At 18.7% G+C, this 18032-nt stretch overlaps 5 protein-coding genes and 1 pseudogene across 6 annotated transcripts; 2 read left to right on the top strand and 4 right to left on the bottom strand.

Moving 5' to 3' along the window:
• Positions 1 to 53: 53 nt before the first annotated feature.
• On the bottom strand, positions 54 to 1734 carry LOC126913046 (cytochrome b-like). Its single transcript, XM_050707704.1, is given in 1 exon segment — positions 54 to 1734. A coding segment is annotated over 1 exon segment (828 nt). The 5' UTR covers positions 1204 to 1734; the 3' UTR covers positions 54 to 375.
• Positions 1735 to 4239: 2505 nt separating this feature from the next.
• LOC126913052 (NADH-ubiquinone oxidoreductase chain 5-like) lies at positions 4240 to 6219 on the top strand (annotated as a pseudogene). The gene has a single exon (XR_007707643.1). The product of XR_007707643.1 is annotated as an NADH-ubiquinone oxidoreductase chain 5-like (transcript).
• Positions 6220 to 6239: 20 nt separating this feature from the next.
• On the bottom strand, positions 6240 to 7708 carry LOC126913048 (ATP synthase subunit a-like). Its single transcript, XM_050707706.1, is given in 1 exon segment — positions 6240 to 7708. A coding segment is annotated over 1 exon segment (678 nt). The 3' UTR covers positions 6240 to 7030.
• A 291-nt stretch (positions 7709 to 7999) lies between these two features.
• Positions 8000 to 11489, bottom strand: LOC126913051 (NADH-ubiquinone oxidoreductase chain 2-like; the record flags this gene model as incomplete). The annotated part of the gene is given in 1 exon segment (XM_050707708.1): positions 8000 to 11489. A coding segment is annotated over 1 exon segment (909 nt), but the record flags the coding sequence as incomplete, so codon positions are not given.
• A 1435-nt stretch (positions 11490 to 12924) lies between these two features.
• Positions 12925 to 15348, top strand: LOC126913047 (NADH-ubiquinone oxidoreductase chain 1-like). Its single transcript, XM_050707705.1, is given in 1 exon segment — positions 12925 to 15348. A coding segment is annotated over 1 exon segment (816 nt). The 5' UTR covers positions 12925 to 14404; the 3' UTR covers positions 15221 to 15348.
• Positions 15349 to 15427: 79 nt separating this feature from the next.
• On the bottom strand, positions 15428 to 16986 carry LOC126913045 (cytochrome b-like). The gene is given in 1 exon segment (XM_050707703.1): positions 15428 to 16986. A coding segment is annotated over 1 exon segment (828 nt). The 5' UTR covers positions 16578 to 16986; the 3' UTR covers positions 15428 to 15749.
• Between the last annotated feature and the right edge of the window lie 1046 nt (positions 16987 to 18032).

The raw sequence follows: 18032 nt of genomic DNA, 5'->3' as shown, positions 1-18032 counted from the left end.
TAATAATTCTTTCTTAAGTTTTCAAAACAAATGCTTAATTACAAGCTCATTAATTTAATTAAATAATATATTATCTCAATATTTATTAATAAATGGGTTAATAATAAAATATGAAAAATATAATACTGTTAATAATTGTCCTGTTAATACATAGGGATCTTCTACAGGACGTGCTCCAATTCATGTTAATAGAATAACAATTGTTACTATAGATCAAAATAATATTTGATTAATAGGGTAAAATTGAATTCCTTGAATTTTTTTATTAAATGTAAATGGTAAAATAATTAAAATTAAAATTGATATTACTAAAGCAATTACTCCTCCTAATTTATTAGGAATTGATCGTAAGATTGCATAAGCAAATAAAAAATATCATTCAGGTTGAATATGAATTGGAGTTACTAAAGGATTTGCTGGGATAAAATTATCAGGATCTCCTAATAAATAAGGATTAGTTAAAGTTAAAATTGTTAATAAAAATAATATAATAATAAATCCAATTAAGTCCTTAAATGTGAAAAATGGATGAAATGGAATTTTATCATAATTTCTATTTAATCCTAATGGATTATTGGAACCAGTTTGATGTAAAAATAATAAATGAATTATAGTTATTATTAAAATGATAAATGGTAATAAAAAGTGAAATGTATAAAAACGTGTTAAAGTAGCATTATCAACGGCAAATCCTCCTCAAATTCAATTTACTAATATAACTCCTAAAGAGGGGATAGCTGATAATAAATTAGTAATAACAGTTGCTCCTCAAAAAGATATTTGCCCTCAAGGTAAAACATATCCTATAAATGCTGTTGCTATTAATAAGAATAAAATGATTACTCCGATTATTCATGTGTATTTTAAGTTAAAGGATTCATAATAAATTCCTCGTCCAATATGTAAATAAATACAAATAAAGAAAAAAGATGCTCCATTTGCATGTAAAGTTCGAATTAATCATCCATAATTAACATTTCGACAAATATAATTAACTCTATAAAATGCTATTTCAATATTAGCTGTATAATATATAGTTAAAAATAATCCTGTTAAAATTTGAATTATTAAGCATAAGGCTAGTAAAGATCCAAAATTTCATCAAATTGAAATATTAGATGGTGAAGGTAGATCAATTAATGATCCGTTAATAATTTTTAATACGGGATGTGATTTACGAATTGGTATATATTTGTTTATCATTTGTTAATTAGATGAACGTAAAGGTCCATAGAAAATATTAGTAATTTTTACAATAGCAATTAAAGTAATAAATAAATAGATTACTAATATTATTATAATTAAAAATGTTTGATTATTATATAATTTACTTAAATTAATTTTATTTTCATTATTAAAGAAGAAAATTATATTATTAAAGTTATTTATATCTGAATTTATTGATAAATTTAATCATGTTATGTTATTATTATATATTATTATTATTATAAAAAATATTATAATTAAAATTAAAATTAATATTTTTTTATAATTAAATTTAAAAGTAAATAATTGATTTGATGCAATACTTGAAACATAAATAAATAAAACTAATAAACCACCTAGGAAAGTAAGAAATAAAATATAAGAGAATCAGTATGTTTTAATTATTATTCCTGATAATAAGCATGTTAATAAGGTTTGTATTAAAATTAATAATCCTATTGATATTGGATTATTAATAAATAATATAAATAATGAATTTATTATTAATATTAAAGAAAAAATTATTTTTATAATTTCAAATACAAAGAATAGTTTAAATAAAATAATAATTTTGGAGATTATTGATAAAGAGATTCTTTTTCTTTGAAGTTTTTAAAGTAAATAACTTAATTTTGATTTACAAGACCAATGTTTTTTTTAAACTATAAAAACAATTAATGATAATTTTAAATATATGAACTGTTTTTATTTTGATATTTATTGTAGGTAATTTAATTTTTGTTTCTAAACATAAACATTTATTAATTGTTTTATTAAGATTAGAGTTTATTGTTTTAAGAATTTTTTTTTTTTTATTAGTTTATTTAATTTTTATTGATTATGATATATATATATTAATATTATTTTTAGTTTTTTCTGTTTGTGAGGGGGCTTTAGGATTATCTATTTTAGTTTCAATAATTCGTACTCATGGTAATGATTATTTTCAAAGATTTAATTTATTATAGTTAATTATATATATATATATATATATATATATTAAAATATAAAATGATAAAATTTTTAATAATAATAATTTTTATAATTCCTTTATGTTTTATAAAAAATATATTTTGAATGGTTCAAATAATATTAATATTAATAATATTTATATTTATAAATTTAGGTGTAAAATTGAATTTATTTTGTAATTTAAGTTATATAATATCTTGTGATATTATATCTTATGGATTAATTTTATTAAGAATTTGAATTTCTATTTTAATAATTATAGCTAGTGAAAATTTATATAAAATAGATTATTATGTTAATTTTTTTTTATTTAATGTTATTTTTTTATTAATTATATTATATTTAACTTTTAGAACTCTTAATATATTTATATTTTATCTTTTTTTTGAGGGTAGATTAATTCCTACTTTATTATTAATTATTGGTTGAGGTTATCAACCTGAACGTATTCAGGCAGGTATATATTTATTATTTTATACTTTATTTGTTTCTTTACCTTTATTAATTGGTATTTTTTATATAAATAATGAAATAAATTGTATAATTATTTATTTTTTAAAATTTTTTAATTTAAGTAATTATTTATTATATATTTCTATAATTTTAGCTTTTTTAGTAAAAATACCTATATATTTTGTTCATTTATGATTACCAAAAGCTCATGTTGAGGCTCCAGTTTCTGGTTCTATAATTTTAGCTGGTATTATATTAAAATTGGGTGGTTATGGTTTATTACGTTTAATAATTTTTTTACAGGAAATTAATATAAAATTAAATTATATTTGAATTGTAATTAGATTAGTAGGAGGTTTTTATATTAGATTAAAATGTTTTTGTCAAATTGATATTAAATCTTTAATTGCTTATTCTTCTGTAGCTCATATAAGAATTGTAATTAGAGGTATTATAATTATAAATTATTGAGGATTTATTGGTTCTTATATTTTAATAATTGGTCATGGTTTATGTTCTTCTGGAATATTTTGTTTAGCTAATATTAGTTATGAGCGTTTACATAGACGAAGTTTATATATTAATAAAGGTATAATAAATTTTATACCTTCAATAAGTTTATGATGATTTTTATTAATATCATCTAATATAGCGGCTCCTCCTAGATTAAATTTAATAGGTGAAATTAGATTAATTAATAGATTAATAAGATGATCTTGAATTTCTATATTAATATTAATGTTAATTTCTTTTTTAGAGCAGGATATAGATTATATTTATATTCATTTATTCAACATGGAAATTATTATTCTGGTGTTTATAGATATTATACTGGGGTATCTCGAGAATATTTAATATTAATATTACATTGATTACCTTTAAATATTTTAGTATTAAAAATTGATTATAGAATAATTTGATTTTATTTAAATAATTTAATAAAAATATTGATTTGTGGTGTCAAAAATATGAGTGATTTCATTTTAAATTATTAATAATATAAAATATTCTATTTGTTTTATTTCATTTTTTTTTTATTTATAATAATAATAGTAATTTTTTTTTATAATTTATTTTATTATAAATGATATAGTAATTTTAATAGAATGAGAAATTATATCTTTTAATTCATTGAGAATTGTTATATCTATTTTATTAGATTGAATATCTTTATTATTTATAATATTTGTTTTTTTAATTTCTTCTGTTGTTATTTATTATAGAAAAAGATATATACAATCAGAATTAAATTTAAGTCGGTTTATTATCTTAGTGTTATTATTTGTTTTTTCTATAATATTATTAATTATTAGACCAAATATTATTAGAATTTTATTAGGTTGAGATGGATTAGGATTAGTTTCTTATTGTTTAGTAATTTATTATCAAAATTTAAAATCTTATAATGCTGGAATATTAACAGCTTTATCAAATCGTGTAGGTGATGTTTTTATTTTAATTGTTATTTCTTGGATATTAAATTATGGTAGATGAAATTATATTTTTTATTTAGAGTTTATAAATAATGATTGAGAAATAAAAATAATTGGCAGAATAATTATTATAGCTGCTATAACTAAAAGTGCTCAAATTCCTTTTAGATCTTGATTACCAGCAGCTATAGCTGCTCCTACTCCTGTTTCAGCTTTAGTTCATTCATCTACTTTAGTTACAGCGGGAGTTTATTTATTGATTCGATTTAATATAATATTATTAGATATATTTTTTTTAAAGTTATTATTACTATTATCAGGTTTAACTATATTTATAGCTGGAATTTCTGCTAATTATGAATTTGATTTAAAAAAATTATTGCTTTATCAACATTAAGTCAGTTAGGTTTAATAATAAGAATTTTAAGAATAGGACTACCTGATTTAGCTTTTTTTCATTTATTAACTCATGCTATATTTAAGGCTTTATTATTTATATGTGCTGGTATTATTATTCATATAATAAATGATATTCAAGATATTCGTTTTATAGGTGGGATTAGATTATATATTCCTTTAACTTCTTTATGTATAAATATTTCTAATATAGCTTTATGTGGGATTCCTTTTTTAGCTGGATTTTATTCTAAGGATTTAATTTTAGAATTAGTTAGATTTAGAAATTTAAATTTAATAATTTTTTTTTTATATTATCTTTCTACTGGTTTAACAATATTTTATAGATTTCGTTTAATAATATATTTAATAGTAAATGATTTTAATTTATTAAGAATTTTTAATTTATATGATGAAGATTATATTATATTAAAAAGAATGTTTGTTTTATTATTTATAAGAATTGTTAGAGGAAGATTTTTAAGTTGAATAATTTTTTCTTATCCTTATATGATTTATTTACCTTTTAATTTAAAAATGATAGTTATTTATGTAAGATTAATAGGGGGTATATTAGGATATTTTATTAGAAATATGAGAATTTATTCTGTAAATAAATTTTTAATGACTTATAATTTAAGAAATTTTTTATGTTTAATGTGATTTATACCTAATTTATCTACTTATGGTTTAAGATATTATTTTCTTAATTTAGGTCAATCTTTATTAAAAAATATTGATATAGGATGAAGAGAAATTTATAGAGGATTTGGTATAATACAAGTAATAAAAAAATATTCTGTTTTATATAATGTTTATCAAATAAATAATTTTATAATTTATTTATTTAGATTTATTATTTGAATATTTATTTTATTTATAATATTAATATTTAATAATTAATTTAAATAGCTTATAAATTAGAGCATAATATTGAAGATATTAAGGAAATATGGATTATTTTTAAATATAAAAATATAAATTAAATTATTTATAAAAAAATTTTTTTATTTTTACAATGAAAATGTAATGTTTTATTTAAACTATATAAATAGAAATATTAATGGAATTTAACCACTAAAAATTAAGTTAGCAGCTTAATTTTAATCTTTATATTTCTTAGTTAATTTAATTGGAATAAATATTCAATTTTATCATTAACAGTGATATACCTCTATTTTGGTTTCAATTAAGTAAGTAAATATATTATAAAAATTTTATTATTTATTTATTTTAAATAAGGAGTTAATTAAACTCTTTCTTTTAAGTCGAAATTAAATGCAATATTGCTTCTTATTTAAGATAAATTAATTTATAATATTTTTTGAATGCAAATCAAATGTTTTATTTAAACTATAATCCTAATTGGTTCAATTTAATATATTTTGGTTTCATTCATGATATAAACCAATTAATAAAATTAAAATAAAAAAAAATCTAATTTTAGTTCAAAAAATAAAATTTACTAGTTTATATAATGGGATAATTGGAAAAATTAATGCAATTTCAACATCAAAAATTAAAAAAATAACTGTAATTAAGAAAAAATGTAAAGAAAATGGAATTCGAGCTGAAGATTTAGGGTCAAATCCACATTCAAAGGGGGAACATTTTTCTCGGTCTATAAATGATTTTTTTGATAAAATAATTGATAAAAATATTATAATGTTTGAAATTAATATAATAATAATAAAAATATTTGTTAATAAAATGATTATTTATATTAAAATTATTAAACTTTTTGATTGGAAGTCAAATATACTAAATATATTATATAAATAATTAATTTCCTCATCAATAAATAGAAATATAAAGGAATAATCATACTACATCTACAAAATGTCAATATCAAGCTGCTGCTTCAAATCCGAAATGATGATTACTTGAAAAATGATTATTTAAATGACGAATTAGGCAAATTAAAAGAAATAATGTACCAATAATAACATGTAATCCATGGAATCCTGTTGCTATAAAAAATGTTGAGCCATAAACTCTATCTGCAATAGTAAAAGGAGCTTCAAAATATTCATATGCTTGAAGAATTGTAAAATAAATTCCTAAAATAATTGTAATAAATAAACCTTGAGTTATTTGAGAATTATTATTTTCTATAATTGCATGATGAGCTCAAGTAACTGATACTCCTGATCTAATTAAAATAATAGTATTTAATAAAGGAATTTGAAATGGGTTAAAAGGTGTAATACTAGTAGGAGGTCATATAGCTCCAATTTCAATATTAGGGGCTAATCTTCTATGAAAAAAGGCTCAAAAAAAAGAAATAAAAAAAAAAATTTCTGATACAATAAATAAAATTATTCCTCAGCGAAGTCCTTTGGTTACTAAAATTGTATGTTTACCTTGGTATGTTCCTTCACGACAAATATCTCGTCATCATTGATATATGGTTAAAATTACAATAAAATATCCTAAAATTAATAAATTTATATTAAAATTATGAAATCATTTTACTATTCCTCTAACTAAAACTATTACTCCAATAGCTCCTGTTAAAGGTCATGGTCTATAATCTACTAAATGAAATGGGTGATTAAAATTTATTTTCATTAATTTACTTCTCTAGAATATAAAGTACTTAAAATAGCAATTACATAAGATTGAATTACAGCGACTGCTGATTCTAAGATTAATAATAAAATTTGAATTATAACTAAAATTATAATAAAATATCTTGGTATTGAAGGTCCAGTTCCTCTTAATAAAGTTATTAGTAAATGTCCTGCAATTATATTAGCTGTTAATCGTACTGCTAAAGTTCCAGGTCGAATAATATTTCTAATTGTTTCAATTAATACTATAAAAGGTATTAAAATAGTTGGTGTTCCTTGAGGAATTATATGAATAAATATATGTTGAGAATTATTTAATCAACCATAAATTATAAATCTTAATCATAAAGGTAATGAAATTGATAATGATAATGTTAAATGTCTTGTTCTAGTAAAAATATAAGGAAATAAACCTAAAAAATTATTAAATAAAATAAATGAGAATATTGAAATAAAAATAAAAGTTGATCCTTGAAAATAATTATTTTTTAATAAAGTTTTAAATTCATTATGAAGTTTTAATAAAATAAAATTTCAAAGTAAGAAATGACGATTAGGAATTAATCAAAATGAATAAGGAATAAATATAATTCCTAAAATAGTTCTAATTCAATTAAATGAAATATTAAATAAATTTGTTGATGGATCAAAAATTGAAAATAAATTACTTATCATTTTCAATTAAAATTTTTTAATTTTAAATTTATATTTTTATTTGATTTTAATCTTTTTTTATTAAAAATATAATAATTTATAATATTAAAAATTAAAAATACAAATAAAAAAAAAAAAAAGAAATTAATCAATTAATAGGTATTATTTGTGGAATAAAAGAATATTATTTATAATAATAATTTAAATTTGACATATTTATGTTATTTTTTAACTAATTCTTTCATTAGAAGTAATTGCTAATTTACTATAAAATGGTTTAAGAGACCAGTACTTGCTTTCAGTCATCTAATGAAGAATAATTATTAATTCAATTAATAAAATTTTTAATTGAAATTCTTTCAATTACAATTGGTATAAAACTATGATTAGCTCCACAAATTTCTGAACATTGACCATAAAAAATTCCAGGTCGATTAATGAAAAAATTTGTTTGATTTAGTCGACCTGGATTTGCATCTACTTTAACTCCTAATGAAGGGACGGTTCATGAGTGAATTACATCAGTAGCAGTAACTATAATTCGAATTTGGTTATTCATAGGTAAAATAATTCGATTATCAACATCTAATAAACGAAAATTATTACTTGATATATCATTTGTAGAAATTATATAAGAATCAAATTCAATATTATGAAAATCTGAATATTCATAACTTCAATATCATTGATGACCAATTGATTTTAATGTAATTAAAGGATTATTAAGTTCATCTAATAAATATAATAATCGTAGTGAAGGTAATGCAATAAAAATTAATGTAATTGCTGGTAAAATAGTTCAAATTAATTCAATTATTTGACCTTCTAATAAAAATCGATTAATATATTTATTAAATAATAAGCTTGATATTAAATATCCTACTAGAATTGTAATTATAATTAAAATAATTAAAGTGTGATCGTGAAAGAAAATAATTTGTTCTATTAAAGGAGATGCTCTATTTTGTAAATTAAGATTAGATCATGTTGCCATTTCTAAAAAAAGGATAATTCCTTTATAAATGGGGTTTAAATCCATTACATATAATCTGCCATATTAGAAGTTACTTAAAATAGGCAATTCATTATATGAATGTTCAGCTGGTGGTAAATTTTGATATCATTCAATTGAAGAAGATAAATTTAAAGTAAATAAAGAAATTCGTTGATTAATTATAGATTCTCAAATAATAATTAATATAAATATAATTGCTAATAATGAAATATATGATCCTAATGATGAAATAATATTTCATGAAATATAAGAATCAGGATAATCAGAATATCGACGAGGTATACCTGCTAATCCTAAAAAATGTTGTGGGAAGAAAGTTAAATTTACTCCGATAAATATAATAAAAAATTGAATTTTTAATATATAAGGATTTAAAGATAATCCAGTAAATAATGGATATCAGTGAATAAATCCACCTAAAATAGCAAATACAGCTCCTATTGATAAAACATAGTGGAAATGAGCAACTACATAGTAAGTATCATGTAAAGTAATATCAATAGAAGAATTAGATAAAATTACACCTGTTAATCCCCCTACAGTAAATAAAAATACAAATCCTAATCTTCATAAAATAGATGGGGAATAATTGATTTGAGTTCCATGGAAAGTAGCTAATCAACTAAAAATTTTAATACCTGTTGGTACAGCAATAATTATTGTTGCAGATGTAAAATATGCTCGTGTATCAATATCTATTCCTACAGTAAATATATGATGAGCTCAAACAATAAATCCTAATAAACCAATTGCTAATATAGCATAAATTATACCTAAACATCCAAATGTTTCCTTTTTACCTCTTTCTTGAGAAATAATGTGAGAAATTATACCAAATCCCGGTAAAATTAAAATATATACTTCAGGATGTCCAAAAAATCAAAATAAATGTTGATAAAGAATAGGATCACCTCCTCCTGCAGGATCGAAAAATGATGTATTTAGATTTCGATCAGTAAGTAATATAGTAATAGCTCCAGCTAAAACAGGTAAAGATAATAATAATAAAAATGCGGTAATACCTACAGCTCAAATAAATAAAGGTATTTGATCAAATGATAAATTATTTAATCGTATATTAATAATAGTGGTAATAAAGTTAATAGCTCCTAAAATAGATGAAATTCCAGCTAAATGAAGTGAGAAAATAGCTAAATCTACTGAACTACCACCATGAGCAATATTAGAGGAGAGGGGGGGGTAAACTGTTCATCCAGTTCCTGCTCCATTTTCTACAATGCTACTAGAAATTAATAAAGTTAAAGATGGGGGTAAAAGTCAAAAACTTATATTATTTATACGTGGGAAAGCTATATCAGGAGCTCCTAATATTAAAGGTACAAGTCAATTTCCAAATCCTCCAATTATAATTGGTATAACTATAAAAAAAATTATAATAAAAGCATGGGCTGTTACAATAGTATTATAAATTTGATCATCTCCAATTAAAGATCCTGGAGTTCCTAATTCAGCTCGAATTAATAAACTTAAAGAAGTACCTACTATTCCTGCTCAAATTCCAAAAATAAAATATAATGTTCCAATATCTTTATGATTTGTTGAATAAAGTCATTTTCGCTATAAAAATAAAATGGCTGAGTTAAATAAGCGATAAATTGTAAATTTATTTACGAGAATTTTCTCTTTTATTATAGTCTTATATTCAAAAATGATATAAAATTGCAAATTTTAAGGAATAGTATATAATTCTATTAAGGCTTAAAGAAAATTTCTTTATGAATAATTTTGAAGATTATTAGTTTAATTTAACCTAAAACCTTAATAAAAAAATAACGTTCTTAAAATTATTCCTGTAATAGAAAAAAATGAAAAAAAATTAATAAATAAAAAATATTTATTTTTAATATAAATTTTAAATCATTTATTTTTTATATAGTTAAATATAATTGCTGAGTATCTAATACGAATATAAAAAAATAATATAATTAATCTTATTATCACAAAAATAAAAGTTATTAAATATATATTATTATTAATTAAAAAATTAATAATAATTCATTTAGGGAAAAATCCAATAAATGGTGGCAATCCACCTAAAGAAAGAAAATTAATTAAAATATTAATTTTAATTAAAAAATTTATATTATTAATAAATAATTGATTAATAAAATATATATTTAAAATATAAAAAAAGAAACATAAAATACTAATTATAAAAGAATATATTGAAAAATAGAAAATTCATAGGGTTTCTCTAATTGAAATAGATATAATTATTCAACCTAAGTTATTAATTGATGAAAATGCTATTAATTTTCGTAATGATGTTTGATTTAATCCTCCAATAGCTCCAATAATAATATTAAGAATAATAATAATATTAATAAAATAATTATTTATATAATAAGATATTAAAATTAAAGGTGTAATTTTTTGTCATGTTATTAAAATAAAACTATTTAATCAAGATAATCCTTCAATAATATTAGGAAATCAAAAATGAAATGGAACTCTTCCTATTTTTATTAATATAGAAGAGTTTATTATAATAGTTAAAAAATTATTTATTTCAAAATTTTTTATTAATGTTAATTTAATTAAAATTGTAAATAAAAAATTTAAAGATGCAATTGATTGTGTAAGAAAATATTTTAGTGAGGCTTCTGTTGAAAATAAATTATTGGAATTAGAAATTAGGGGGATAAAACTTAAAAGATTAATTTCTAATCCAATTCAACATCCAAATCAAGAATTTGATGAAATAGAGATTAAAGTTCTAAAGAATAAAATAAAAAAAAAAAATATTTTATTAGAATTAAATAAATTATAAATTTAAAATAAGAAATTAATTTCTTTTAAGAATTATAAATTCAATATTATATTTTAGTGTAAGATGCATAATAGTTTTTGATACTATTGGATATAGTTTAATTCTATAAAATATAATAAAGGTAAAATAATTACTTAATTTATCCTATCAGAATAATCCTTTAATCAGGCACTTTATTTTTAAAAAAAAGGTATTTCCTTTATAGTTGGGGTATGAACCCAAAAGCTTAATTTTAGCTTATTTTTAATTATATATTATTATTATTATATGAAAAATTTTTAAAGACGGTTTATAAATTTAATTAAATGTTAATATTCATATATATATATATATATATATATTAAATATTTAATATATTAATATAATTATATTAATATAATATATATTAAAAAATTAAAATTAATTATATTAATATATTACTTATTTGAATTAATATATATTGTTTATTACTTAATTTTTTATTTAATATGAATATTATGAAGAAGAAAGAAAAGAAATTATTAAATGTTTAATAATGTTTATTAAATATTTTAATATAAAAAAAAAAAAAAATTCTATTTAAAAAATTTACATATAAATAAATTTTTTATAGTTTTAATAATTTATTTAAAGTTTATTTTACATATAAATTTTAGTATTAATTTTACTTTATTTTAATAATAATTTAATTGATTTGTAGTAATTAATATTAAACAATTTAAGTAATTAAGATTTAGTAATACTTGAAATTAATAACAAATTTTGTGCCAGCAGTTGCGGTTAAACAAAAGTTAATTTAAATTTTATTAGTTATTAATAAATAATGAAATTTAATTGAATAATATAAATTTTAAATTATTAAGTGAAATTTTAATTTAATTTAATATTATAATATATTTATGATTTAATAAATTTTATAAAAAACTAGGATTAGATACCCTATTATTAAAATTTAAATTGAAAATACTAAAATAGTAGATAATTATTTATTGAAACTTAAATAATTTGGCGGTATTTTAGTTCATTTAGAGGAATCTGTTTAATAATTGATAATCCACGAATAAATTTACTTAATTTTTTATTTTGTATATCGTTGTTAAAAAAATATTTTTTAATAATAATAATATTTAAAAATTTTGATTAAAAATTAAATCAGATCAAGATGCAGATTATAATTAAGAATATAATGGATTACAATAAATTTATTTAGATGAATATTAATTTGTAAAAGTTAATTGAAGGTGGATTTAAATGTAATTTTATTTAGTTTAATAAAATGATTGAAAATTGAAATATGTACATATTGCCCGTCGCTTTCATATGAATATAAGTTGAAATAAGTCGTAACAAAGTAGAGGTACTGGAAAGTGTTTCTAGAAAGAACAAATTAGAGCTTGTAAAAGTATTTCATTTACATTGAAAAGAAATTAAAATTTAATTAATTTGAGTGGGAAAATTAATAAAAATATAAATAATAAAAAAATTTTTAAAATAATTTATTTTAATGGGGGTTAAAGTATATTTATGGAAAAAATTATTTAATTTATAGTAAATTAGTATTGTGAAAGAATTTTGAAATAAATGAAAAATGAAATTAGTTAAAAGTAAATTTAATTTATTGTATCTTGTGTATCAGAGTTTATTAATTAAAAATTATAGTTTTAATATTCTCGAATTTAAAAGAGATAATTAATTATAAAAGTTATTGTAGCATAAATATTTTAAATAATTAATTGGAAATGAAATGTTATTCGTTTTTAAATATATCTAGTTTTTTTAGAAAAAAATTTAATTTTATATTATTTAAATAAAAAATTAATTAATTAATTTTTTATTTAAATAATATTATATTTTAAGGGATAAGCTTTAATTTAAATTTATATAAATTTTATTTTAATTTAATTAAGATTTTTATAATTTATATTGTTAATAAATTTTAATTTATTATAAATAATTTTATTTAAAATAAAATTTAATTTAAATTTTATATTATTTATAAAAAAAAAATTAAAATTTTATAAAATTTGATATAATGATAAAATTAGTATATAATAAGATATTAAAATTATAAAATTATTTTAGTTAATAAAAAGGAATTCGGCAAATATATATATTCACTTGTTTATCAAAAACATGTCTTTTTGAATTTAATATAAAGTCTAATCTGCCCACTGATATTATAATATATTAAAGGGCTGCAGTATATTGACTGTACAAAGGTAGCATAATCATTAGTCATTTAATTGATGACTTGTATGAAAGATTGGATGAAATATAAGCTGTCTCTTTATTATTTTATAGAATTTAATTTTTTAATTAAAAAGTTAAAATAAATTAAAAAGACGAGAAGACCCTATAGAGTTTTATATTTAAAGTAATTGAGATTATTTATAAAGTTTTTAATTAAAATTATTTTAATTATTTTGTTGGGGTGACAAAAAAATATAAAAAACTTTTTTTATTATTTAACATAAATAAGTGAGTATATGATCCAATATTATTGATTATAAGAAAAAATTACCTTAGGGATAACAGCGTAATTTTTTTTTTTAGTTCGAATAAAAAAAAGAGTTTGCGACCTCGATGTTGGATTAAGATAAAATTTAAATGTAGAAGTTTAAAATTTTGATCTGTTCGATCATTAAAATCTTACATGATCTGAGTTCAAACCGGTGTAAGCCAGGTTGGTTTCTATCTTTTAATAAATATAAAATATTTTAGTACGAAAGGATCAAATATTTAAATTAAATTTATTAAATAATGAATATTATTAATTTATTTTAAATATATAATTGATTTTATATATAATATATATATATATATATATAATATATATATATATATATATATATATATATATATCTGCTATTTTGGCAGAAAAATGTAATGATTTTAGAATTCATTAATATATAATTTAATTATATAGATAGTAATGTTTATAAATGATATTTATATAATTTTTTTAGGTTTATTAATTTTAATTATTGGTATTTTAGTAGGGGTTGCTTATTTAACTTTATTGGAGCGTAAGGTTTTAGGTTATATTCAAATTCGTAAAGGTCCTAATAAAGTTGGTTTTATAGGAATTTTACAACCTTTTTCAGATGCAATTAAATTATTTACTAAAGAACAAACTTATCCTAATTTTTCTAATTATTTAAGATATTATTTTTCTCCTATTTTAAGTTTTATTTTATCTTTAATAATTTGATTATTGATTCCTTATTATTTTAATATAATTAGTTTTAATTTAGGAATTTTATTTTTTTTATGTTGTACTAGATTAGGTGTTTATACAGTTATGGTAGCTGGTTGATCTTCTAATTCTAATTATGCTTTATTAGGGGGATTACGGGCAGTAGCTCAAACTATTTCTTATGAAGTTAGATTAGCTTTGATTTTAATATCTAGAATTGTTATAATTATAGATTTTAATTTAATAATATTTTTTGTTTATCAAAATTATGTTTGATTTATTATTTTAATATTTCCTTTAAGATTATGTTGAATAAGATCAAGATTGGCTGAAACTAATCGAACTCCTTTTGATTTTGCTGAAGGAGAAAGAGAATTAGTTTCAGGGTTTAATATTGAGTATAGAAGAGGGGGCTTTGCTTTAATTTTTTTAGCTGAATATTCTAGAATTTTATTTATAAGATTATTATTTATTTTAATATATATAGGAGGTTTTAGATTAAGAATTATTTTTTATTTAAAATTAGTTTTTATTTCTTTTTTATTTATTTGAGTTCGAGGAACTTTACCTCGTTATCGTTATGATAAGTTAATATATTTAGCTTGAAAAAGATATTTACCAATTTCTTTAAATTTTTTATTATTTTTTTTAGGATTTAAAATTTTATTATTATAATTTAATTTTTTTTTAGTATAAATTAATAGAATAATAATTCTTTCTTAAGTTTTCAAAACAAATGCTTAATTACAAGCTCATTAATTTAATTAAATAATATATTATCTCAATATTTATTAATAAATGGGTTAATAATAAAATATGAAAAATATAATACTGTTAATAATTGTCCTGTTAATACATAGGGATCTTCTACAGGACGTGCTCCAATTCATGTTAATAGAATAACAATTGTTACTATAGATCAAAATAATATTTGATTAATAGGGTAAAATTGAATTCCTTGAATTTTTTTATTAAATGTAAATGGTAAAATAATTAAAATTAAAATTGATATTACTAAAGCAATTACTCCTCCTAATTTATTAGGAATTGATCGTAAGATTGCATAAGCAAATAAAAAATATCATTCAGGTTGAATATGAATTGGAGTTACTAAAGGATTTGCTGGGATAAAATTATCAGGATCTCCTAATAAATAAGGATTAGTTAAAGTTAAAATTGTTAATAAAAATAATATAATAATAAATCCAATTAAGTCCTTAAATGTGAAAAATGGATGAAATGGAATTTTATCATAATTTCTATTTAATCCTAATGGATTATTGGAACCAGTTTGATGTAAAAATAATAAATGAATTATAGTTATTATTAAAATGATAAATGGTAATAAAAAGTGAAATGTATAAAAACGTGTTAAAGTAGCATTATCAACGGCAAATCCTCCTCAAATTCAATTTACTAATATAACTCCTAAAGAGGGGATAGCTGATAATAAATTAGTAATAACAGTTGCTCCTCAAAAAGATATTTGCCCTCAAGGTAAAACATATCCTATAAATGCTGTTGCTATTAATAAGAATAAAATGATTACTCCGATTATTCATGTGTATTTTAAGTTAAAGGATTCATAATAAATTCCTCGTCCAATATGTAAATAAATACAAATAAAGAAAAAAGATGCTCCATTTGCATGTAAAGTTCGAATTAATCATCCATAATTAACATTTCGACAAATATAATTAACTCTATAAAATGCTATTTCAATATTAGCTGTATAATATATAGTTAAAAATAATCCTGTTAAAATTTGAATTATTAAGCATAAGGCTAGTAAAGATCCAAAATTTCATCAAATTGAAATATTAGATGGTGAAGGTAGATCAATTAATGATCCGTTAATAATTTTTAATACGGGATGTGATTTACGAATTGGTATATATTTGTTTATCATTTGTTAATTAGATGAACGTAAAGGTCCATAGAAAATATTAGTAATTTTTACAATAGCAATTAAAGTAATAAATAAATAGATTACTAATATTATTATAATTAAAAATGTTTGATTATTATATAATTTACTTAAATTAATTTTATTTTCATTATTAAAGAAGAAAATTATATTATTAAAGTTATTTATATCTGAATTTATTGATAAATTTAATCATGTTATGTTATTATTATATATTATTATTATTATAAAAAATATTATAATTAAAATTAAAATTAATATTTTTTTATAATTAAATTTAAAAGTAAATAATTGATTTGATGCAATACTTGAAACATAAATAAATAAAACTAATAAACCACCTAGGAAAGTAAGAAATAAAATATAAGAGAATCAGTATGTTTTAATTATTATTCCTGATAATAAGCATGTTAATAAGGTTTGTATTAATTTAAATATATGAACTGTTTTTATTTTGATATTTATTGTAGGTAATTTAATTTTTGTTTCTAAACATAAACATTTATTAATTGTTTTATTAAGATTAGAGTTTATTGTTTTAAGAATTTTTTTTTTTATTAGTTTATTTAATTTTTATTGATTATGATATATATATATTAATATTATTTTTAGTTTTTTCTGTTTGTGAGGGGGCTTTAGGATTATCTATTTTAGTTTCAATAATTCGTACTCATGGTAATGATTATTTTCAAAGATTTAATTTATTATAGTTAATTATATATATATATATATATATATATATATATATATTAAAATATAAAATGATAAAATTTTTAATAATAATAATTTTTATAATTCCTTTATGTTTTATAAAAAATATATTTTGAATGGTTCAAATAATATTAATATTAATAATATTTATATTTATAAATTTAGGTGTAAAATTGAATTTATTTTGTAATTTAAGTTATATAATATCTTGTGATATTATATCTTATGGATTAATTTTATTAAGAATTTGAATTTCTATTTTAATAATTATAGCTAGTGAAAATTTATATAAAATAGATTATTATGTTAATTTTTTTTTATTTAATGTTATTTTTTTATTAATTATATTATATTTAACTTTTAGAACTCTTAATATATTTATATTTTATCTTTTTTTTGAGGGTAGATTAATTCCTACTTTATTATTAATTATTGGTTGAGGTTATCAACCTGAACGTATTCAGGCAGGTATATATTTATTATTTTATACTTTATTTGTTTCTTTACCTTTATTAATTGGTATTTTTTATATAAATAATGAAATAAATTGTATAATTATTTATTTTTTAAAATTTTTTAATTTAAGTAATTATTTATTATATATTTCTATAATTTTAGCTTTTTAGTAAAAATACCTATATATTTTGTTCATTTATGATTACCAAAAGCTCATGTTGAGGCTCCAGTTTCTGGTTCTATAATTTTAGCTGGTATTATATTAAAATT

This window comes from Spodoptera frugiperda, unplaced genomic scaffold (genome assembly GCF_023101765.2).
Source record: "Spodoptera frugiperda isolate SF20-4 unplaced genomic scaffold, AGI-APGP_CSIRO_Sfru_2.0 tig00002112_1, whole genome shotgun sequence".
Taxonomy (NCBI): Eukaryota; Metazoa; Arthropoda; class Insecta; order Lepidoptera; family Noctuidae; genus Spodoptera; species Spodoptera frugiperda.
This window is presented reverse-complemented; position numbering and strand designations above follow the sequence as displayed.